Source organism: Terrapene carolina, unplaced genomic scaffold (assembly GCF_002925995.2).
Source record: "Terrapene carolina triunguis isolate 2854851 unplaced genomic scaffold, T_m_triunguis-2.0 Scaffold112, whole genome shotgun sequence".
NCBI classification, from domain to species: domain Eukaryota; kingdom Metazoa; phylum Chordata; order Testudines; family Emydidae; genus Terrapene; species Terrapene triunguis.
Window position 1 is genome coordinate 3,713,317 of NW_020664463.1, and position 21,042 is coordinate 3,734,358.

At 37.3% G+C, this 21,042-nt stretch overlaps 1 protein-coding gene across 1 annotated transcript in view; it reads left to right on the plus strand.

Moving 5' to 3' along the window:
- Positions 1-21,042, plus strand: part of PLEKHA5 (pleckstrin homology domain containing A5) — a 265,817-nt gene that overhangs the window by 192,464 nt on the left and 52,311 nt on the right. The window contains exons 10-14 of the mRNA XM_029911661.1: positions 802-1,254; positions 8,890-9,358; positions 11,478-11,561; positions 14,877-14,996; positions 15,881-15,934. Of these exons, the coding sequence (XP_029767521.1) occupies positions 802-1,254; positions 8,890-9,358; positions 11,478-11,561; positions 14,877-14,996; positions 15,881-15,934 (1,180 nt within the window). The remainder of the gene's footprint in view (positions 1-801; positions 1,255-8,889; positions 9,359-11,477; positions 11,562-14,876; positions 14,997-15,880; positions 15,935-21,042) is intronic.

The window sequence follows — 21,042 nt, forward strand, 5'->3', positions numbered from 1 at the left end:
CACTAGAATTTAAAAAGAAAATAATTAAGCTCTCAAGGTATACATTTCTATAACTTGTGTAATATAAGTACTGTATAGCAGTTACTGTTTGGTTCTAAAAATATATATAATTATTTTGTGCCACAGTTCCATAGTCAGCAGATATTTTCCTTCTAAAATTAAGGAAGCCACAAGCATTTCCCACAAAATATACAATAGCTGAAATGACAACATACCAGAGAAAGCTAATTGATGTCAGTGACCATATAAAGTTTAAAATATAGAATAATGTGCCCATTATATGTTGAAACGACTGGCATAGTGAATTATGAGCTAGACAGGAACATAATATGCTGCCATCTGAAACACTTTGGTTTGAAGTCAGTCTGGATTTTAAGCTGTTTGCATTCCAGAGGCTTTGATTCCAGAGAAGAGCCACAGAGTATGTGCTGTTCCAGCATCCTGTCCTTTGGGAAATTAATATCTGCTCTTCCAGTTTCTCTAGCTTGATGTCAACCTGTTTAGTGGCCACTTACCATGATGGTATAACTTGGAGTTTGGCTTGGTATGGATGTTCCTAAAATAGAAAGAAGTGGAGGGGAATTCTTTAACAAACAAACAAAAAACTCTACTGCTGACCATTTAAAACTAGCCTGGATTATTCTCCCAAAGACAAGCTGTTATAGCTTATTGGTTAGACAATGGTCTCTTAGAACAACCTGGAACCCATAATAATCAAGGGGTGTTTTTTCAAAAGCAAATACTTCAGCTATTACAGTTTGTGTGAAGTTATGTTGTTATGCCATTTTCTTCTCTTTTCAGAGTAGAGAAGATAACTGAAAACACACCACCTCGAGAAGTGAATAACATTTCGAACCACAGGGTGTTAATTAAACCAGAGGCACAGAATAATCAAAAAAACAAAGAAGTAAGCAAAAATGAAGAGAAGGCGGCTTTGGAAGCTGAAAAATATGGATTTCAGAAAATTGGACAAGATAAACCCTTAACTAAAATTAATAGTGTAAAGCTAAATTCAGAATACAGAACCTTACCAGTGAGCGCACTTCAGGCTGGACTCTACAGGCCAGTTCATTTAAATGGGTCTGAGAATAAAGCTGTCAATATTGTGGCGGACACTGGAGATGGAGGACAGCACAATGCAGTTCACTCACATATGGAGTCTGAACGAGTCATACAGAGAACTAATTCAATGCTTCAGTTGGAGCAGTGGATTAGAATTCAGAGAGGAAAGGGGCAAGATGAGGAAACAAGAGGGTAAGCAATTTGATTATTCTTTTAATTTAGATTTTCTGTGACAATATCTTGGTCAGATTCTTTTTCAGGTGTGTAATTAACTTAATATTACATTCCTGTAAAGTCCAGTTTTTGGCTTAAAGAGGTTGTCTTGCATTATTGTGCATGCTGGTTATCTAGATACACAATCTAAGTAGATAGTAAGAGACGCTCTCAAACAGTCACTTAGCCTCGGTAAAAGTTGTTTTATTTAAATGGGCGCTGCCAGCTAGTTTTTAGGCACAAAATTTAGGTTGGGGAAGAATACATGAAACCAGGTAAGAGATGTGGGAGGGTGTTTGTGTGTTTGTGTGTATGTGTGTATGTTTGTTTGTTTGTTTGTTTTTAAATTTGGTGTTGCTGGTGACTTTAACATTCCTTGGTAGTATTGTGTGCTTAAATATTTATTAATGCATGAAAACAAATTGAAAGCATTTGGAAACAATCACATAGATCAACTTTTTTGTTCAAATTGAATGAAATCCAAAGAGTAAACAGCCCCCATAAATGATGAAGAGTAAATTAGTTATTAAAACAAAATGTTTGCTAAATTCAATCTTTGACTTCAAGGAAATAAGACAGATGTAAACTCAAAAAATATGCATATTAAACACAAACAAACATATTGCATATTCCTGTTAAAACATTGGCATGGGGTTTGTGTGCTTCTTTAAGAAGGAAATGTGCGGATAAGTAGATTCTTGTCAATTTAGGTGATAATCGTGAAATGCACGGTTTGTTAGAAATGTGATTTGCTTTCTCCTCTGCCCCTTCCTTTCCTTCTCTCTTGTCCACTCCCCTCTCCGATTGGTGGGGGCTCTGACATCAGAGGGAAATCATCCCTCTTTCTCCCCTGTCTTGTCTCTGTGTTCTTCCCTCAGTTACCATCATGCTAGGATCAGTTAATTGGTGAGTAGTGGATTTGAACAAAGGTGGTAGGTAATGTATGTGGTTAAATGAGAGAGGAAGCACTGAGAAAGATGCATACACCATATGAGGAATATTGAAAGTAGCATTAAATATCTGAGTTGCATATGAAAGCTGGTCAAAAACCCCTCTGAATGAACTTCGCCTCTATTACAGTGAAAACTTCAGATGTAATACACTTGGGGGAATTCTGTGCCAAAAAAATGAAAAATTCTGTACCCGGTATTTTAAAATTCTGCATATTTTGTCAAAATAACACTCTCTAATCACGCCCATTTCAATTATTTTGGTAATTTATTTCAAAATACCGATCAGCAACTACGTCTGTAACAGTACAAACACAAAAAAATTCCTCCAGGAGTAGAGAGTTAAGGAAATACTTACAACAACCCAGTTCCTGTTTGTCCCCTCACCCCTGAGCCCAGTAGGGTTACAGACACCCACACCCCCTCCCTCCCAGAGCGCAGCTGTGAGCCCCCCTGCCCAGACACTCGCACTTCCTCCCTTCCAGAGAAACAGCCTCATGTTGGTCCCAGGCTTGTGTGGAGCTTCCTGCACGCTGCCTCCTTCCTTCAGGGCATGCTGAGAAGCCTCCCCCCCCCCCCCCCCCCCCGTAGTGTCTTCTACTTATGAGCTGTGCTCTGCCGGGTCCAGTGGCCTCTAGTGGCAGCGCTGCAGCACATTTCTGTGGAGGAAAAGGAAATTCTGTGCAAAAAACTAATTTCTGTGCAAATTCTGCATGCACACAGGTGCAGAATTCCCCCAGGAGTAATGTAGTTAAGGATTTCCCATTCCAGCACAGAGAGTGGTGATTCTTTAAAACACTTGCTTTTAAGCACTTCATGAGGGAAAGTCCCTGTTCGTGAAATTGCCTGAGGACTGTTTTTATTAATAGATTTTGCTATCAAAATGCTTTTATTTAAAACTCTTACTATAGAAAAATTCTATGCTATTTTAAAAAAAATTAAGTTAAAAAGATAGAAAAGTATATCCTAAATTTTATCATTTGGAGTTTGTCATGCAAATTCATCTAAATTCATGTTAATCACTTTCTTTTCTACATATAACCATGCTTATGGCATAGCACCTCCAAAGTCTAACGATGCATTCCAGTGATTAATCGGAAAACTTTAAAGTTCCTCTATGAATCATTGACATTATTAAATCTTGCTGTGTTGTAAGCAATTGTTCTGCATCACAGAAGCATAGGGATGTCTCTTCCAGGATGTCTAACAGGCAACTGCATTGTATGGCACACTAAACATGAGTTTGTAATATTTATTTCTCAAACCTCTTAAAATTTTTTGCTTTCAATTAAACTTTTATGGGAATGTCACTGCAGGAGGAATTTGGAGAGTGCGAAATTATGCCCTTCACATTGTAGGGAGGAGGTAGGTTGACCTGAATAATCTTCTTTGCTGGAATGTTCTTAAGATCTGTTTCTTGCAAAGCTGTGTAAGTTTACCTTACTCTGACTCAATTGCTAAAGCTCTATAACAGACCCATCATTAAATATAACTGGTATCTGAGGGTCATATAGTATTCCTGATATATTTGTGTTGCCAGTTGATCAATTTTTAATTTTAATTTGTACTACATGGAGTGACTATTAAACCTTGACATTTATCACATTATGTATGCTTGGGCAATGAGAACTTAACACAGTTTTGTGATGTAATTAGATTTTTAAATTTAGAATTAAAAAATTGTGTAACTTGCATCCAGACAGTGATAGTTGAATAGATGTTGTTTTTCAATTATGAACAAGGATAAAACCTCCAAGTCTTTTCAATTTGGATTTCTCTTATCATTGCTCCAGTATTATGTTGGCTGTATTCCAAAACACACTGATTCCATTGTGGGAGATGTATAGTGGAAAACATTAACTGGCAGAACAGAATCTCCTTGAGTATAGAGATCATTTCTTATTTAAATATGGATGAAATTGGTAGCACAAACAATATACTTAAAAATGAAGCTTGATGTAAAGCTGATCAGCAAAGTGGAATTAAAATTGGGCTTGTGCCCTACTTTGCCTTTTTGGGATACATAAAGGTAGCTTGAAGTTTTTGTTGTTGCTGCTGCTGTTTTAAGAAAAGGGTTTATAATGCTGCTTTTTTACACTAGAAATTCAGGTTTTGTCTAGACTAGAAAATTCTGATTTGGACAACTAGTGAAAAGGTAACATCACAAGAGAATGAAAGTTGAGCTATTGAGAGGGGAAGGACGTTTTAATGATAAAACTGTTCTTTGTTTTTCGGTAAGGTTGGGTTTTGTTGTCTTTTAATAAGACGTATTTAACTTACATGACTAAATTTTGGAGAAGGGCAGCCTTTGTTTAAAGACTCAGCATCCTCAACCCTTTTTACTAAGGTTCTTTCAATAAAGCATCCATGAGACCTCCCAGAGTTTTCCAGCTAAAGCAGGGAAGACAAAACTTGATATTACTGTACTAACATTTCTAAAGTTAAAAAAAAGTCTCAAGGCTTTATATATATATATCAGAACCAAAGGCACAAGCCCAATTTATTTAAAACAAAAAAACAAAAAACAACCCCTTACAGACCACCTCTATAAACTGCCTTACAGATAAAATTTAGAATTTCAGGGCTTTGGGGTGTTTGTAACATTTGTTAGTTTCGTTAGTAGGTAAGAGTTGCTTATTATAACAATAAGCATCTGAAGAATTACTTTTTAGGAATACTTTTAAAGAGTAGGGTGACCAGATGTCCTGATTTTATAGGGACAGTCCCGATTTTTGGGTCTTTTTCTTATATAGGCTCCTATTGCCCCCCACCCCATCCTGATTTTTCATACTTGCTGTCTGGTCACTCTATTAAAGAAAAGTGCATACTCCACCATTAGAGTTCTAAATAGCCCAAAGCACTTCAAGGGCAGAAATAATAGCATGACTATTAATCCCTGAAATTGTTTTCTCCCCCTCGCCCTAACCGTCTCTCCCCACTTTCCCCTCTTTCCCACTCCCTCCCCCCTCTCCCCCCCCGGCTGTCCTTTCTGCATTCAAACTTGGTTCAAACTAAAATCAGTAGATTGGGAGAGATCAGTAATTTTTCCATAGGACAGTTTGTGCAAGCCAGTGGATGTCCCATAAAATAGCTCGTGTACATTTTTTTTTTTTTGTAAAAACACAAATTTCTCCAAAGAATATATTATAATGGACGTCTAGGCATTAAGGAATAAGTTGGAAGGTGGTCTTGGGTACTGCATCTGATCTTGATCCCCCTGCTGTTTTTGTTTTTCTCACTTGCTGTGTGAGAGATGTACACAGAGGGGGGGAGAATGTGACTATTCAAGACAATCAGGAAGACTTTTGAATAGTAAAAGTTTTGTCAAATAATCGTCTGAAAACTGAAGGTGTCCAGTCTTCTGTTACATTAACTGTAGGTGTTAAAAGTAACAGTAGTAGGTAAACATTTTCAACAGAAGTGTGATTCAGCTAACTGTTCTTACAGGTGTGAGAAATGTGTGTGCCAAATATCTGCATATTTGCAGTCTTTGTTACAGAGTACACTGAGCATATTCTTAACCAGAAGATTGGTCCCATACATAGTTTTGGATTCCTCTACCCTATATTTTGAAGAGATGACTTAACTCTCCTCCATTTGCCATTTTCCTCTATACTCTCATACGAGGCAGTCTAAGGAAACCATTAATTGTACTCTTTATGATGGAGGGGCATTTTTAGCCTTGAGCTTGTAAGGTGCTTCTCTCTGTGCCTATAGGACTGAGAGATCTCTGCATGTCACAGGATTGAGCACATAGAAAGCATATCAGCAAGCTCTCTCCCCCTTTAGAGTAAGTAAGTTAACTTCCAGATTGGAACAAATCTTAGAGCCCAGCAATAATCACATGCAATGGGGACATTCCCAAAGTTTTAAAGAGGTTTTTTAATCTTGCAGAAGTTTTTCTTTAAGTTGAAGATTTTGTGGGTTATTTATAAAGCCAGCCATAGAACTGTTACTGCAGCTCAGCAGCTTACATGATGGATTACTGTCCCGCTGCTGCACATGAGGTATCTTGCTTTTAGTAGAGGTTTTGTGTGTGATTTAGGATTTGGTTAGGTCAGTCTTGCTGGTACCCTCAAAGCACTGACAACCCAGCTTTGGGTTTAATCACTAGATTGAAAGCCAGGGCATCATTTAAGGTTTTTTTTTTCTAGTGCTAGTTATTAATAGTAAGAGGTGTTGGATGTTTTAAATCTTAAGTTCCACAACTTAAGAACAAATAGTGAGTGTAGGCATTTTTAAATTACAATTTTTCATACATTAAAAATGCAAAGAATTTTTCCCCCAAATTAGATTGGATTTTCAAAGAAGTTTAAAGGAGACAAATGCCCAACTCCCACTGAATGAAATTTGAAATTCAATGGGAAATGAACATCTAGCTCCCTGGGATTCCTTTGGAAAATCTTAACTTTTAAAATCATAAACATTACATATAGCTAAAAATTAATTTGACAAATCCACTGGAAAGTCTAGGAAAGGGGAATTTGGATGTGTTGTATTGAAATACAAGGGAAAAAATCTTTGAGTGCTTGCTCACATCCATTGCATGGTAGGTGTGCGCACGCCACGTGCAGAGATGCGGGAGATTTTTTTTCCCTTAGTGGCATCCGTAGTAATTGGCCCTACCACCTTCTGGAGCCCCGCGCACACGTGCTGATATAAGGGGCGCTGCCGACTCCGCACCCTCTCAATTCCTTCTTACCACCCGTGACGGTTACTTGGAACCACCTCCTTGCTCTCTTGCAAGGCTTTCCCAATGGTTTGGACTCTGTAGTCTATTGTATATAGTTTTTGCAATTAGTGTATTTAGTAATCAATCAGTACTAGTGTATAGAGTGTAAATAGTGGTCCCAGTCATCAAGGGACATCGTCCCAAGGACTAGGGATGCCCCCATCCCCAGGTTTCAAGCCATGTACCTCCTGCGGCAAGCCCAGACCAGTGAGCAACTTGCATTTGAGCAGTTTTAAGTCCCTCAGGGAAGCTCATGTTAAGAAAAATCTCTGGCAGCTGTGCACGTGGCATGTGCACACCTAGCATGGAATGGGCATGAGCAATACATCTCCAAGAACAACAGTTATGAAAGGTTGGTAACTGTTTTTTATTGTCTTTTTCATAATTACGGCAGTGCAAATGCACAGAGTTGGGTGAACGGAAACAGGATGGTCTTGAGAAGACTTGTGTGGAAAAACTAACATTTTTATATATGATGTTTATATATGATTAATTTTCCTATCTACAAAATGCCTTACAGATAATACTTCTGGGAGGTTGTGTGGATTGATTCATTGGTATATGTAAAGCACTTTAAAGCAGTTTCCATCTGTGGTTCTTGCAAAGCATTATAGGTAATAGTAAATGTTCAAAAATGAATTATTTAGCTTAAGATTTTTATTTTGCATGACTGAAAGATAGTTGCTACAAACAATTTTTTTAATACTTATTTTGTAAAGCGCTAATTACACTTAGGTCTTAACTCTATTTTTAATGTGCCCTGTGCCGTAACCCACTAATTTTCAGTTCCAGGACTACAGTTAGTGATGATTCAAACAGTTAAATAGCTCTGGTAATGAGATGTTTAGTGCCTTTCACCTCTATGCTGTCAGTTTGAATTTAGCCTACTTTACATGTGACTGGAATCTACCAGCTCATGCCTGTTCCATGTCCTGTGTGAAATGAGTTAGGTGTTGTTCTCCTTCTCGCTAGAAAAGTGTCAACATCCAAAAATCGCCATTACAAATAGCATTAAATGGAAAACATCATGACAGGTCAGACTCTTTGGTCCAAGACTAATGTCTCACTTCCCTCCAGTCACAGTTGAGGCATATTGATGGTTCATTAGGGAAAACTTTGCATTGCCACCTGATCTGTCACTGAAGGACTTCAGTTTTCAGAACTGTTAATCTGGTATCCAATTAAAGAAGAGTTTTAAATTCACACACAAATTAAAAAGTAAAAAATAGCATTAAAATTATTGTCTTGTAATACAAAGAAATAATTTGCTGTTTGTTCTGCTTGGGCTGATTTACGTGAATGGTTTATCTAAAATTGCAGAATATAATTGCATTAGATAATTATTACCATTTTTTCTGCCTTAGTCTAGCCATAATTAATAAATGGTTTTGATATCATTTTGCAATTATCCGCTTTTATAGACAAATAGTCAGCTTTTGCCTGTTCATGAATTTGTATTGGAACAAACAATATAAGACTTGATTTTAAATTTTAAAAGCTTGACACTAAACTATTCACCTTGCAGGTTTGAGCTGAAATAAAAACAAAATAAAAGATCATAGGGCTATGTATCCCAAGTATCTGAAACATCTATAGGAGTTGTAGGTGCACCTCTCAGGAACTGACCCAGAAATGGGTACTAAGTAAACTGATGTGAAGATTGGATTGGTATGAAATATTGGGTTGAATAATTAATCCAGTCAGTAAAAAGATCCAGTTGCATCATAGCATCATTTGGCATACTTGATTTTTTCAGTAGCCTTTACTGTTTCCTTCATATGATGGAGAGCATAGATCTTTTAAAATGTGATGCCCGTAGATCAGAACAGATTATAAAGTATTATATCTAACAAGCCTGGAAAAGAAATTAGATAACTTTGTATTCCCATAATAGCCGTATTCTTGACTATTAATGGAAAACTCTTGTTTCAGCATAATTTCATATCAGACGCTACCAAGAAATATGCCAAGCCACCGACCCCAAGTTGCACCCCGTTACCCAGAAGGCTATAGAACCCTGCCAAGGAACAGCAAAACGAGGCCAGAGAGTGTTTGTAGTGTGACACCATCAGTTTATGACAGGACCATAGGACCAGTAACAGCTGAAGAAAAACGGAGATCCATGCGGGATGACACAATGTGGCAACTCTATGAATGGCAACAACGTCAATTTTACAATAAGCAAACAACTCTTACTAGACATAGTACTTTAAGTAGTCCAAAAACCATGATCAATATTTCTGATCAGGTGATGCATTCCATTCCCACATCACCTTCCCATGGTTCCATAGCTGGTTACCAAGGATATTCCCCTCAAAGGACATACAGATCAGAAGTGTCATCACCAGTGCAAAGAACAGATGTAACAATTGACCGCAGACATAGGACGCATCATGCTAAGGTGAATACTTTCCTTATACATAGTTAATAGACCAACTTATTTCCAGTTTTCTTCTTTAAATAGAATGGTTCCAGGTAACAGAACACTGACTTTCCATGTTACTTTGGAAAGTTCTGCTATTGTAGGCATAGTTACATGCCACTGTTTTTATGAAAAAATAATTACTATATTAAATGTTTGTTTCAAAGAAAAAAATGACTTTATAAAGTCAGGTGTAGCCTGTGTAAGTGATGGGAGAAGTTATTTTCTTTTAGAGGATGGAGAAGTGTTCTCTTAATGGTACTAAATTTAACCTTGTATAGCATACTCTACATTGCTGTGAGAGACAGAAAGCAAGTTGGTGTTCCCATTAGTCTCCAGAGTATCTTAAGGGAATGCAAACAGGTTTCTGAAGAAAAAGGGCATTTAGAATTTCTGGGATTGTAATCAAGGTCCAATATGATTTTTGGAAATGATAGTAATCTTTCTCAGCTTCTCTTCAGAGCACTCAAGGTCCTTGCCTATTTATTTTTCTCACCTTCAGCTACAAGTCAGACTAACTTTCTAGTTACTGTTTAATTATCCAGTGAGATCACTGAGGAACAGCAGAACCACATGCATATGACCTCAGTGACCCTCCATAAGTCTGTTAGCCCTTGCCAGCTTGGGTCAGAGGGAATAAGCTAGAATCATAAACCTAGATCCCCAACATGCTTTTGGTAGACTCATTAAATTATGCTATGCACATTGTTTCTGCAGTTGAGAGCTCCTTTTAAAAAATCATGCTGTTGTAAGTAGGATGTAAAACTAACAATTTTCCTGCCCTACACTACGTAAGGTGCTCAAGGATTTCATTGAAGCTGTTCCTTGAACTCTGACCCAGGATTCTTTATGAAATGTTGTGGCTTCCTGCAATATTGAAGCATGGAAAAGCTTTAAAAAAAACTTTAAAGATCCTTAAATTACTTTGTGTGTTTTCCCCTTTGGGGTTGAAATACCTCCAACCAACAAAAGAGCAGTTTCTTTCTGTTTTGAAGTCCATTGCCCATTACTGCTTTGGAAATTTAACTCAACATTTTTTTGCAGCCCTAAAAAGAGCATCATAGTCAAGTGCGCACAGGACATATACTATATCTTATATAACGGTGTCTAAACTGAGTTTTCAGTTTACTTGTATAATACATTTTACTAGTATTATATATTCAATTCTTTTTAGCCAAGTTAATCTAGAAAGTGCCATTCATTGTCATCTACTGATTTTAGGTTTTCAGGTTATTTATTTTGTACTTTTTAACATTAAGCTAAGTTTATTCATAAAACCTTGAACACATTGCTAATTCCTTTATTTAAAATGTACAAGTTAGGGGACTGAATGGTTTAGGATTGATAGTGCTGAAATACTAGATTGAATCCATGTCAGCCTGATAGAGATCAAAAGCTATTTGAACAAAAGCCTTGAAATATTTCATGACCTAGATCAAATATTCAGTGATCTGTCTAGTTCTCAACAAAAATTGTTTCATTAAAAAATACCACAACGCTTGGTCCCAATTTATTCTTGCTGGAACTCTAAGTGGAAGGGCCATGAACTGAAAGAGCCATGAAGACTGAAGTACTTTCTCAAGTTTAGAAGTGGTCCTTCCAGGGCACGGATTCAGGCACGCCAGAGGATTTGAGTTGCTTTTGAATATATTTTGTAGACCAACAGAGGACTTCGTTATCTAATGCTGTCATTCTGGGTATGTCTATACTGCAGTTAGACACCTGCAGCTGGCCCATGCCAGCTGATTCGGGTCTCATGTTGTGGGGCTGTTTCATTGCAGCATAGACTTCTGGGCTTGGGCTGAAGCCCAGGCTCTAAGACCCTGTGAGATGTGGGAGAGTCCCTGAGCTTGGGCTGCAGCCTGAGCCCAAATGTTTGCACTGCAGTGAAACAGCCCCACACCCGGAGCCCTGCAAGCCCAAGTCAGCTGGCACGGGCCAGCCATGGGTTTTTATTTGCGGTGTAGACATACCTCTGGCACGTTTCATAAGAATGAAATTGACTTGTAAAATTATATTAAATTCCTATTTAACCCTCAATGCAAAAAACTTTGCCAGAAAACCATGGATTATAATATGCAGTCTTGTTTTTCCATAGCACGTCTTCATGCCTGAAAGAAGGTCGATGCCAGCAGGTCTGACTTTACAGCCTGTTACTCCTCAGAGCCTCCAAGGCAAAACGGTGAGTGGCACTTTTATTTAGTACATCGGTTTTTTTATTTAAGAACAATCCATAAAATAAAATATGCAACACTGCAACGTTTCTATTTGTAGAGCTTGTATTAAATGCAGTCTTCAATTACCAAAGATTTCCAAACCAAACAAGTTGATTTTGTTTGGTAACATTGAGGATTTGCAAGAATAGAAGTTTTAGTTAAAATTTTCTGCCAACAAATACAATTCTCTTTCTGGAAATAACTTTCATTTACACATTGAGTATCTTATTTTGGAAACATATAGGACAGCATCAAGTTTTCTATTTTAGGATTTTTCCAACATGCATTTGACAAAAAAGTTGCCTCTTCTGAATTTTTAAGAATAGTACAGTAAAATAATGTGCTCTTATTCACCTGTATAGAGCATTTGTCTTTGTAACAGAATTAAGACTTCTCTTTCATTAGATATTTTCCATTAATGGTGATGTGTCAATGTAGTATTGCCAACTCCAAGAGCCTAAAACTCAAGATTTTTAAAGTATGTTTGAACTCCCCTTCCCTATCCCCAAAGCTTGAAAATTACAGGTTGAAATTTGTACCTTAAATCCATATGTAATGTCCCCATGTACAGTGCAGGCCCCATTCCCTGTTTGCACTTGCTCTCTGACTCCATTATTGCCCTCCTACTGCCCAGAGACCTCCCTGCTTCTTGCAGCCCTCCACACCAACCCCAGTAGGCTGCTGGAGCTGCTTCTTTCTTTCCTTGGACTCTGATCACCAATAACTTCCTCTTCTTACACTGTCGTGCTGGGGTGAGGCTGCTGAGCTGGGTGGGAAGCAAAGGGTTGTTCTTTCTGTACTTGTTCCAAGGCTTTGCCAGCTATGGGCAGCCAATGGGTACTGTAGGCAGCAGCCAAAGGGAAAAACTGTAGGTGACTCTGGCAAAATTCCTGCGCTGCCTGTATTATCACAAGAACCCCCAGAATCTGTCCGATTTACAACACTCACAGAATGTCACAAGGATTGGCAACACTATCACTAGCTGATATTGGGAGTTGGAGCAATCTATTATGCATTGTGCTTCACTGTGATAGGACAAGTATGCACACAAACCAAGGATTTTAATTAATATACCATAAAAATAATTTACTTTTAATTTGGAAATTAAGTTATGTTCATACAAGACTTCTCAAAGAAAATGTTTTCATCCCTGAAAATATCAATTTCTTATGCATTTACCATACAGAGATGTTACTATCTTCAATTTATTTCTGTGAATGTGGTCATGCAAAGAAATTAGTTCTGTTTAAAATTTAATTTTTTACGCGAAAGCCTATCCATTTTCATTGGGAACACATTTTAAAATATATTGTAGTGACCTAAATCCTTATTACATATTTTCTGGAAATAATACTCCAGTTGGTACTGAAATGAACAGTTAGAAAGTGCAAGATTACCCATTATGGAACTTGATTCTTATATTGTTTTTCAGTGAAAGCTAGATGGGATTGACAACTGAAGTTAAAGTAAAATTTGCTCCCTCTAGTGGACTTCTGCAGTATATGCCCACAGTTGTACTGATGTGTGTTTTGTTTGTGGTTAGATCGAGAAACACATGAGCTTGTTCTCAGACTCTTGTTCTGTGTTTCAGGTAGGGTGACCAGATGTCCCGATTTTTATAGGGACAGTCCTGATATTTGGGGCTTTTTCTTATATAGGCTCCTATTACCCCCTCACCCCCATCCCGATTTTTCACACTTGCTGTCTGGTCACCCTAGTTTCAGCAAATGGATAGTAATTGTTTTTCAATAATATAACCTCATTCTACATTTTTCCTCCCCACTTCTTGATTTGGAAATTTTATGAAAACAGAGTAAAAGTTAATCTACTGTATTCCTGTATGGTTTTTTCCTACTTGAATTCAATAACTGTGACAACAAAGTCAGTTGCTGTGGAAATAATTGACCGCTCATTAGACTTACTTTAGGTGGTGAATAAGCAACAGGAGCAAGTGAGCCATTTACAAAACAAAATCTGGGTATTTTTTGTTTTGGTTTTTTTGTTGTTTTTTTTGCCAGTATTGCAAATAAGAAAAGAGAGGATCCTCAGAAAATTGTACAGGCAGAGATGTTCCTAAAAATAAGGCTGTTTGAAATTATGCAGGTGATAATAGTTGCACATGACTATTCTTTCCAAATAATCTCTATTTTTAAATGTTTAGTGAGAGCCTAACCTATAAATTGCTGGTGGTTGTAAAGGTACAGTATTAAGGTATATTTATAGATTAGTTTTTTTATTATAAATCCTTGAGGAGGTGAAAGGGACAAATTCTCTTTCATGCTTCTGACACTTTCTTCCATGCCATATGCTTGTTTTGATGGTCTTTGGTTAGTCTCGTTATTTAGTAAAACAAAAGGGCTTTGAAATATGTCCTGGCCAGAAAAACCCACACATGCAGAGGATTACCAAGGACTTTTTAAACAGATAAAAGAGAAAGTAGGTCACATTCTGAGCCTACCAACCTTGACAATGTTTCTTTTAAAATAGTTTTATTCAGTAAAGGGTAAACTTCAATATTTCCTCCCCATTCCTTTTGCTATTGTATAGACAATATTTTCCTGGGGGTTGGAATATCTGGCTAGTGTGTCTTGCCCACATGCTCAGAGTCTAGTTGATCGCCATATTTGGGGTCGTGAAGGAATTTTCCCCCTGGTCAGATTGGCAGAGACCATGGGGTTTTTTTTGCCTTCCTCTGCAGCATGGGACACAGGTCAGTTGTCACTTGCAGGTTTAAACTAGTATAAATGGTGGATTGTCTGTAACTTGATGTATTTAAAACATGATTGAGAACTTCAGTAACTCAGCCAGAGGTTAGGGGTCTCTAACAGGAGTGGGTGGGTGAGGTTCTGTGGTCTGCAAAGTACAGGAGGTCAGACTAGATAATGATGCCTGGTCCCTTCTGACCTTGGATTCTATCTTCCTCCTCTCTTATTGATATGGATGACACTTGTAGCCTCCACCGTTGTAGTGACCACACAGATTTATTTTTTCTCATGCAAGCTCCTAACCTTTGTGCCCCTTTGTACACAAAATTCCAATTTCTACCATTTGAGGTTCAAGTGCTTTGAATTCTTATAAATTTTATGTTGACCTTTTGTTCTAAGTTCTAGGGAAGCGGTTTGGGGAAAATATTATAGTACAAGTTTTTTAAAGGAATTTAACATGTGTTTGGCATATTAACAGTTAACATTGAGAAGATGCCTTTAGTTTAATTAAGTGTTGTTCAGGACACCAGTTAACCTATTCTCCACTCTTTGGCTTCTCACACTGCACTCCTTCAGCCAGAGGAGCTCACGCTGCTGCTAATAAAGCTGAGACGGCAGCAAGCTGAACTGAGTAGTATCCGGGAACACACACTAACACAGCTCATGCAACTAAAACTTGAGGCCAACAGCCCAAAGGTCAGCTATGAAGTAATGTGTGCTATGTACCATCCTCACTAGCTCTGAGCCATTCATTAATCAAAGTTTGCGTTATGCCATTAGTGCAAAGTTCTCTGGTTAGCCATGGATGTAGATTAGAATACCATTGTTGCCTTGCATATGTGATGTTCAGCTATTAACCCTTTGAGTTCTTAACACAAAGCTTGAGAGTACATTACTGAATCAAAATAGGGGTAGAGACACTTCCAAATGTATTGTTTCCACAAAACTGGAAGCAAAATTACAGGCTGTGTACATTGATCAGGTGAAATATACTAAAATAAGTAATAATTGCCATAAACATAAATTGTTGCCATTTAAAAAAATGTATTATGGTAGATGATAAAGTGAATTTATTTTGATTATTTGCCTCATCTCAGGTGTGATTTGTTTTCTATAATTTGTTCAAAACTAGGTCATTCATTAAAGCACATAAACTTATCAAAGGGTTTATAGTTGCTATGTAGTCATGTATAGAAAATCCACATGCACGTACTGGTTTTCTGTGTGTATTAAGAAAATTGTTACTAAATTGACGTGAATAAAGAAATGAAATTGCAAGTTAATACCTCATCAAGCAAAGGTATACCTTTTTCTGTATCTTCCTGCTTCCTTGTCTAATTGAATATGCTTGGCTTTTTAAAAATTTACTCTAGTAGTTCATAGTGATATTTGTGGGAAATTTTAATTATCCATTTTCTCTTGAGCTCAAAGCAGTTTATGTAAAAATGTATAGAAATGTAACGTTAGTTTTTAATTAAATTGAAAGATCACTGGCTAGTTTAACTCTTTCCAAACTGACCTTTTCATACATTCTGCACCTTCTGTCCCTTTCCTTTATCTTCTTGACTGCTGCCTGCTAGAATGAGATTCTTTCACATCACCTTCAAAGGAATGCCATATATTTGGATCATCAGGTGGGATTAGCAGCTTTTTCTTTGTTTGTCTCAGTGTGTGTTGCATGCTTTTGCCAAATTTAAAGATGCCAGATATTTAAAGATGTTTTCTATGAACTGGAGTTGAGTATTTTATATATTACCTTTTATTTACAGATCACAAAAAAACTTAAATTTTATTGAAAATTGGATAGAATGAAATAATAAGAATCTGAGCATTAAATTTATACCAGAACGTAGTTTTAATTCTCAGGTTCCAGTTTATTCCTGCAGTTCATTGCTTTCCTGTAACTAACTAAAATTTCCTCAACTTTTTATCATCATAACCAAACTCATCAGAGATTTCCAAACTGACAAGTGTGACAAGCATACTAGTCATAGAGAACAGCTAATTCTGATTATTTCAATGTGTTCAGAACAAAGAAAACTGAGATCAAACTTCAAAATACATTTTAAACAAAAGGCAATTTACCTAATTTTGTTTTTTGCTAAGCTATTTGGTCATGAGTTATGAATGAATAAGACTTTACTCCTTCATAACTCAGATTTTTCTTCTGCTGGATTTCAGAGTGAGAGCATAATAATTTGACATCAAAATCTGTTGGTAAAGAAACAATTGGGATGTCATATTCAGCTTTTTGTCTTCAAGCCAGGATCAAATGAAATTTGCAAATGGGTTTTGCAAGAGAGCTTTTTAAACGGAATGGTGAGACCTTTGACAGAAATAGAGAAAATCATAACAAGTACTTGAAAGGAAATATAGGCAAATTGATGTTTAACTATCGTTTTCTTACATGAAAATCTCAAAACTGATTTTCAAACACTGCATGCTGAATTTTACATCTTAAACATTACACTTAATGCAAACAATTTCCTGATTGTTTTTGCACCTGGACATCCTATGCATTGCTGCAGTAGTCAGGACTTCATTGAATTGTGTGTTTAAAAAATATATATATATATATATAAAAACAACCTTTCTGGCTTGATTTTTCTATCACCTTGCACTTTGGGTGGTCACTTATAAATGCAAATTGAGTGCAAGGTTGCGTTCAAGATGAAATGCTACCATTCTGATTTGGTTGTGATTTACATTCATCTTGCAATCAGTTTGCATTGATGTATGTTGGTAAATGACTAACCAAGGTGTAAGGCGGTGGACAATCAGAAACTCTGTTAGTTGTGTTAGACCAAAGTATTTCATCCAGCTCAAACATTTCCAGCTTTGATTTTGTTATTGCTTATACAAGATGTTAAACTACTACTTATGTTCCATTTTTTAATATTATTGGTTGGTTACAGGGTTTGTTCAGTGATCTGTCAGTGTGATATTCTGATTTAAATAAAGGAAATGGCATTTATTGTTTGAGAGGTAGTAAAGCAGTTCTTTACTTGCATAATACATCAGGTAAAAACTGATTATTAGAATTCCAGAACAAATGTAATTATATCTTATAAAGTTGAGGATTGCAGAAATACGTACTTCTGCATTTGTTGAGTTTCTTATAAATTCATTTAATGCTGGCATTTAAAAATATAAACCAAGTCTCTGCAGTAGATCAAGGAAATGGCTAAACTTCACATACAGTAAAAAAGAGGCAGTTAGTATAAAATGAGATTCCCAGTCATAAAATCATAGGGCATAAGGTTGGAATAAATGTTCTGGGTCATCTGCGCCATTCTTCTCCCCTCTCCCTTTGCACTAGAACAGGATTGTCCCATATACTATATAAATTCCGTAAGAGATTGTAATCTTCTTGAACACCTCTGGAGCTGGTGTTTCAGCTACTTCCCTTAGCAAATTAGTCCATTATCAAATTGACCTTATTTTTAGGAGAAAAAAATCCTACTGCATAGCCTAAATTTTTCCTAGTCTAATTTCAGGCCAATGCTCCTTCTTTACAGCATCTTTAATCACCTTGAATAATCCTTTGTCCTCTTTGGATTGCTTCATTTCAACTTGATATATAAATTATACATTTCCTTTTTATGACTAGTCTGTAATTTCTGTATATAAAATTCCCTAAACCTCTCTCCATGGTGCGTGTAGCTGCACTCCAATCCTTTTATCTTGGTCACCCACCTTTTGGATTGTGAGGAACTCAGAACAGTACACATTGCCTACTGCCTCCTAACCAAGGCTGCATTGCACTCCACTCTTCTCAGTACTACATGCAAAACCTTATGTATAAAGTAACCTCTAGTGATTGCTGAGCTCTCTCAATGAAATATTGCCTGTGATTAAGATTAGTTTCACAAAGCCCAAGAAATCATAGGAACTTTTTGTTTTACTAGAGGGCAGTTCTTTATACTGCTGTTTTCCTTGGAGATGCTTATGATTTGTTACATTTTGGTTTTGGATTTTTGTTTTCTGTAGTTTTAGATACATAAGGACAGTGCAGCACAAAATTGTCTCTAGACAATAGGTTTCCTTGAAATCTCATGGCCACCAGGAGTTTAGATCACCAATCAAACACCACCTCTTTAAGAGGGGTTGAACCACTCTTGTGGCTGTGGTATTCAGGAAACATAAGAGGTGCCAGATGTGTTTGCTGTCTTTTTCGCAAGTGCCCACTTGGGACACCAACAGTGATCATAGGCATAGACTATTTGCTTGCCCAGTGCATGCTCTTTTACGAGGGCAGTAGTATAAATGTAATCATGGCATTATATGAATCCAAAGGATTAGTTATCTAAGGCCTGGTCTACACTAACCCCCCAAGTCGAAGTAAGGTACGCAACTTCAGCTACGTGAATAACGTAGCTGAAGTCGACATACCTTACTTCGAACTTACCGCGGTTCAGACGCGGTCCACACGGGGCAGGCAGGCTCCCCCGTCGACTCCGCGGTACTCCTCTCGTTGAGATGGAGTACCGCAGTCGACGGCGAGCACTTCCTGGTTCGATTTATCGCGTCCAGACCAGACGCGATAAATCGAACCCGGAAGTTCGATCCCCAGCCGCCGAACTAGCGGCTAAGTATAGACCAGCCCTAAGTGTACTACTAAATCCATTTCCAATGGCCTCTTTATTGCCCTTTTTCCTGACCATGCTCACATCAAGAAGTAGTAATAACCACAAATGGAAACATCAAAATTTCAAATAAAGACTGTTTCCACAAGACTTAAATGTTTTATTTCACCCATAAATGGATGTTTTATTAGAACCTGCACCCATTATCAGAGGGCAATTCCGTAAACAGGTCTTAGAACTTAATTGTAATTTTGTTACTGATGATGAAAATCTCCAGTAATAACCAGCTATACTTTTCAGTGAGATTGAGTTATGTATTTTAGAGTTTGGTGCTGGGTCTGATCACCAGAGTATATGAGTACCTCCCAGATTAATTAGATTGGCATAGTGACGTACCTGTTGGACTGCATGAAGTCTTCTGTCTTCTTCCTTCTCTGATAGTAGGAATTTCTGCTTGAGGTAGAGATTTTTCTGGAGCAGGAGACGATATTTCACCTCTAGTCAGCCCTGGATCAAGGAATCTGATAAGAAAGAGAGTATCTTTTATTCAATATGCATCTGTTCTTTTATAGTTTTCAGTACTGAAGCTTTTTACGGTATACATTTTTTTAAAACCTCAGGAAAAGTCAGAAATTGAATAATAGAAGAAAACTTCCTACAGGAAGAGTCTCTGCTCTCTAGCTGATCATAGTTGTAATGCAATCAGCATAGTGGATGCTGTGAAGTTTCATTTGTGCAGAAAGATGTCAGTCACAGGGAAGAATACCTGATTAACTTACAAATGTGTGGGGCAATGGAGAGGAAAGAGGGAAAGAGAAGGGAAATGAACATCTTTTTGGTAAAACTCCACTGAGAGTTTTCTTGGATGTTCAGCAGATTTTAGATTGGCTTATAATGTTGCTCTGTATTCTTTGGTGTTATGGCATCTGAGTATAATATACTCACAAATTTTAAATGCTAACTATTAAATGGATTCAGCTGCTTTTATGTATGTCTTGTTTAGGGAGAAATGTTGTTTCTCACTCATATACCACACTGAGTATAAAAAAGCATAGCAAAGACAGACATCAGTTTTGGGGAAGGCTTAGTGATCTACAGGAAACAGCAGGCATATCTAAGATGGGTTTCTTGAATTCTATTCAGAGTTCTGCTACTGACTTGCTTTGTGGCATCAGGCATTTCCTTAAACCATTTTGTACTTTAGCTGGCTTATGTGTAATACTTTTGTGACCGGGGTCCCGGGGAAAGGGGTCATGCTGAGGTTGCTCAATTAGGGCAAATTGCAAAGACTGGGGCAGACAGTCCCCAGAACTGGTGGTTATTCCAACACTTAGATTCACCCAGCCAGCACCAAAACAGCTTTTACAATACTTTACTGGTTACACAGAAGCCAAAACACAATTCCCTTAAAGCAACCCAGCCTTGGGCACCCTTCTAGACAGCAAAGTCAAATATGATGGGGATTACTGAAAATCTTGTTCATCATATAAAAAGTTGTATCAATCCTAAAGGATCGGACACATTACCTCCCAAGTTAATGAATACTTTAGATAGTACCCAAATATACACTTACATTTTAGTTTAGTTAATAAGAATTGGCTGTATTAAAGAAAAGAGAATGTATTGGTTAAAGGATCAGTATACATACAGACATGAATACAGTTCTGAGATCAGTTTCATAGTAGAGATGGTGAGCTTTGGAGTTGCATAGAGTTCTTAGAATTAGTCCATAGGTTTAGTCCAATGTCCAATACCAGGGTGATCCAAATGAATTTGGAGACCTCAATATTGAAGCTCAGTGCTTCCCCTGATAAAACATGAGCAGATTTGAGATGAAAGGATCAGGTCCCAAGAGTCCTTTATACAGTTACTGGGCAGCATGCAGTCCTTGGGTGAACAATGGGCTTTTGAAGTAACCTTTTGTTTCCTAACCATCACCAGTAATTAACTATATGGATTAACATAAGGTAATTATCCATTAAGCAGTTTATAGACAGTTTACCACAAACTTTAAAGAGACACATAGACAATGACATTATTTCACCCAAGTTCCATCTAAACGTTATTTAGGATACAGCCCTAGACAGGAACCTTTTGGTTACATTGTCAACCTCTAACAAGACAGGGGGTAAACATAGACTACTACAATGACTATC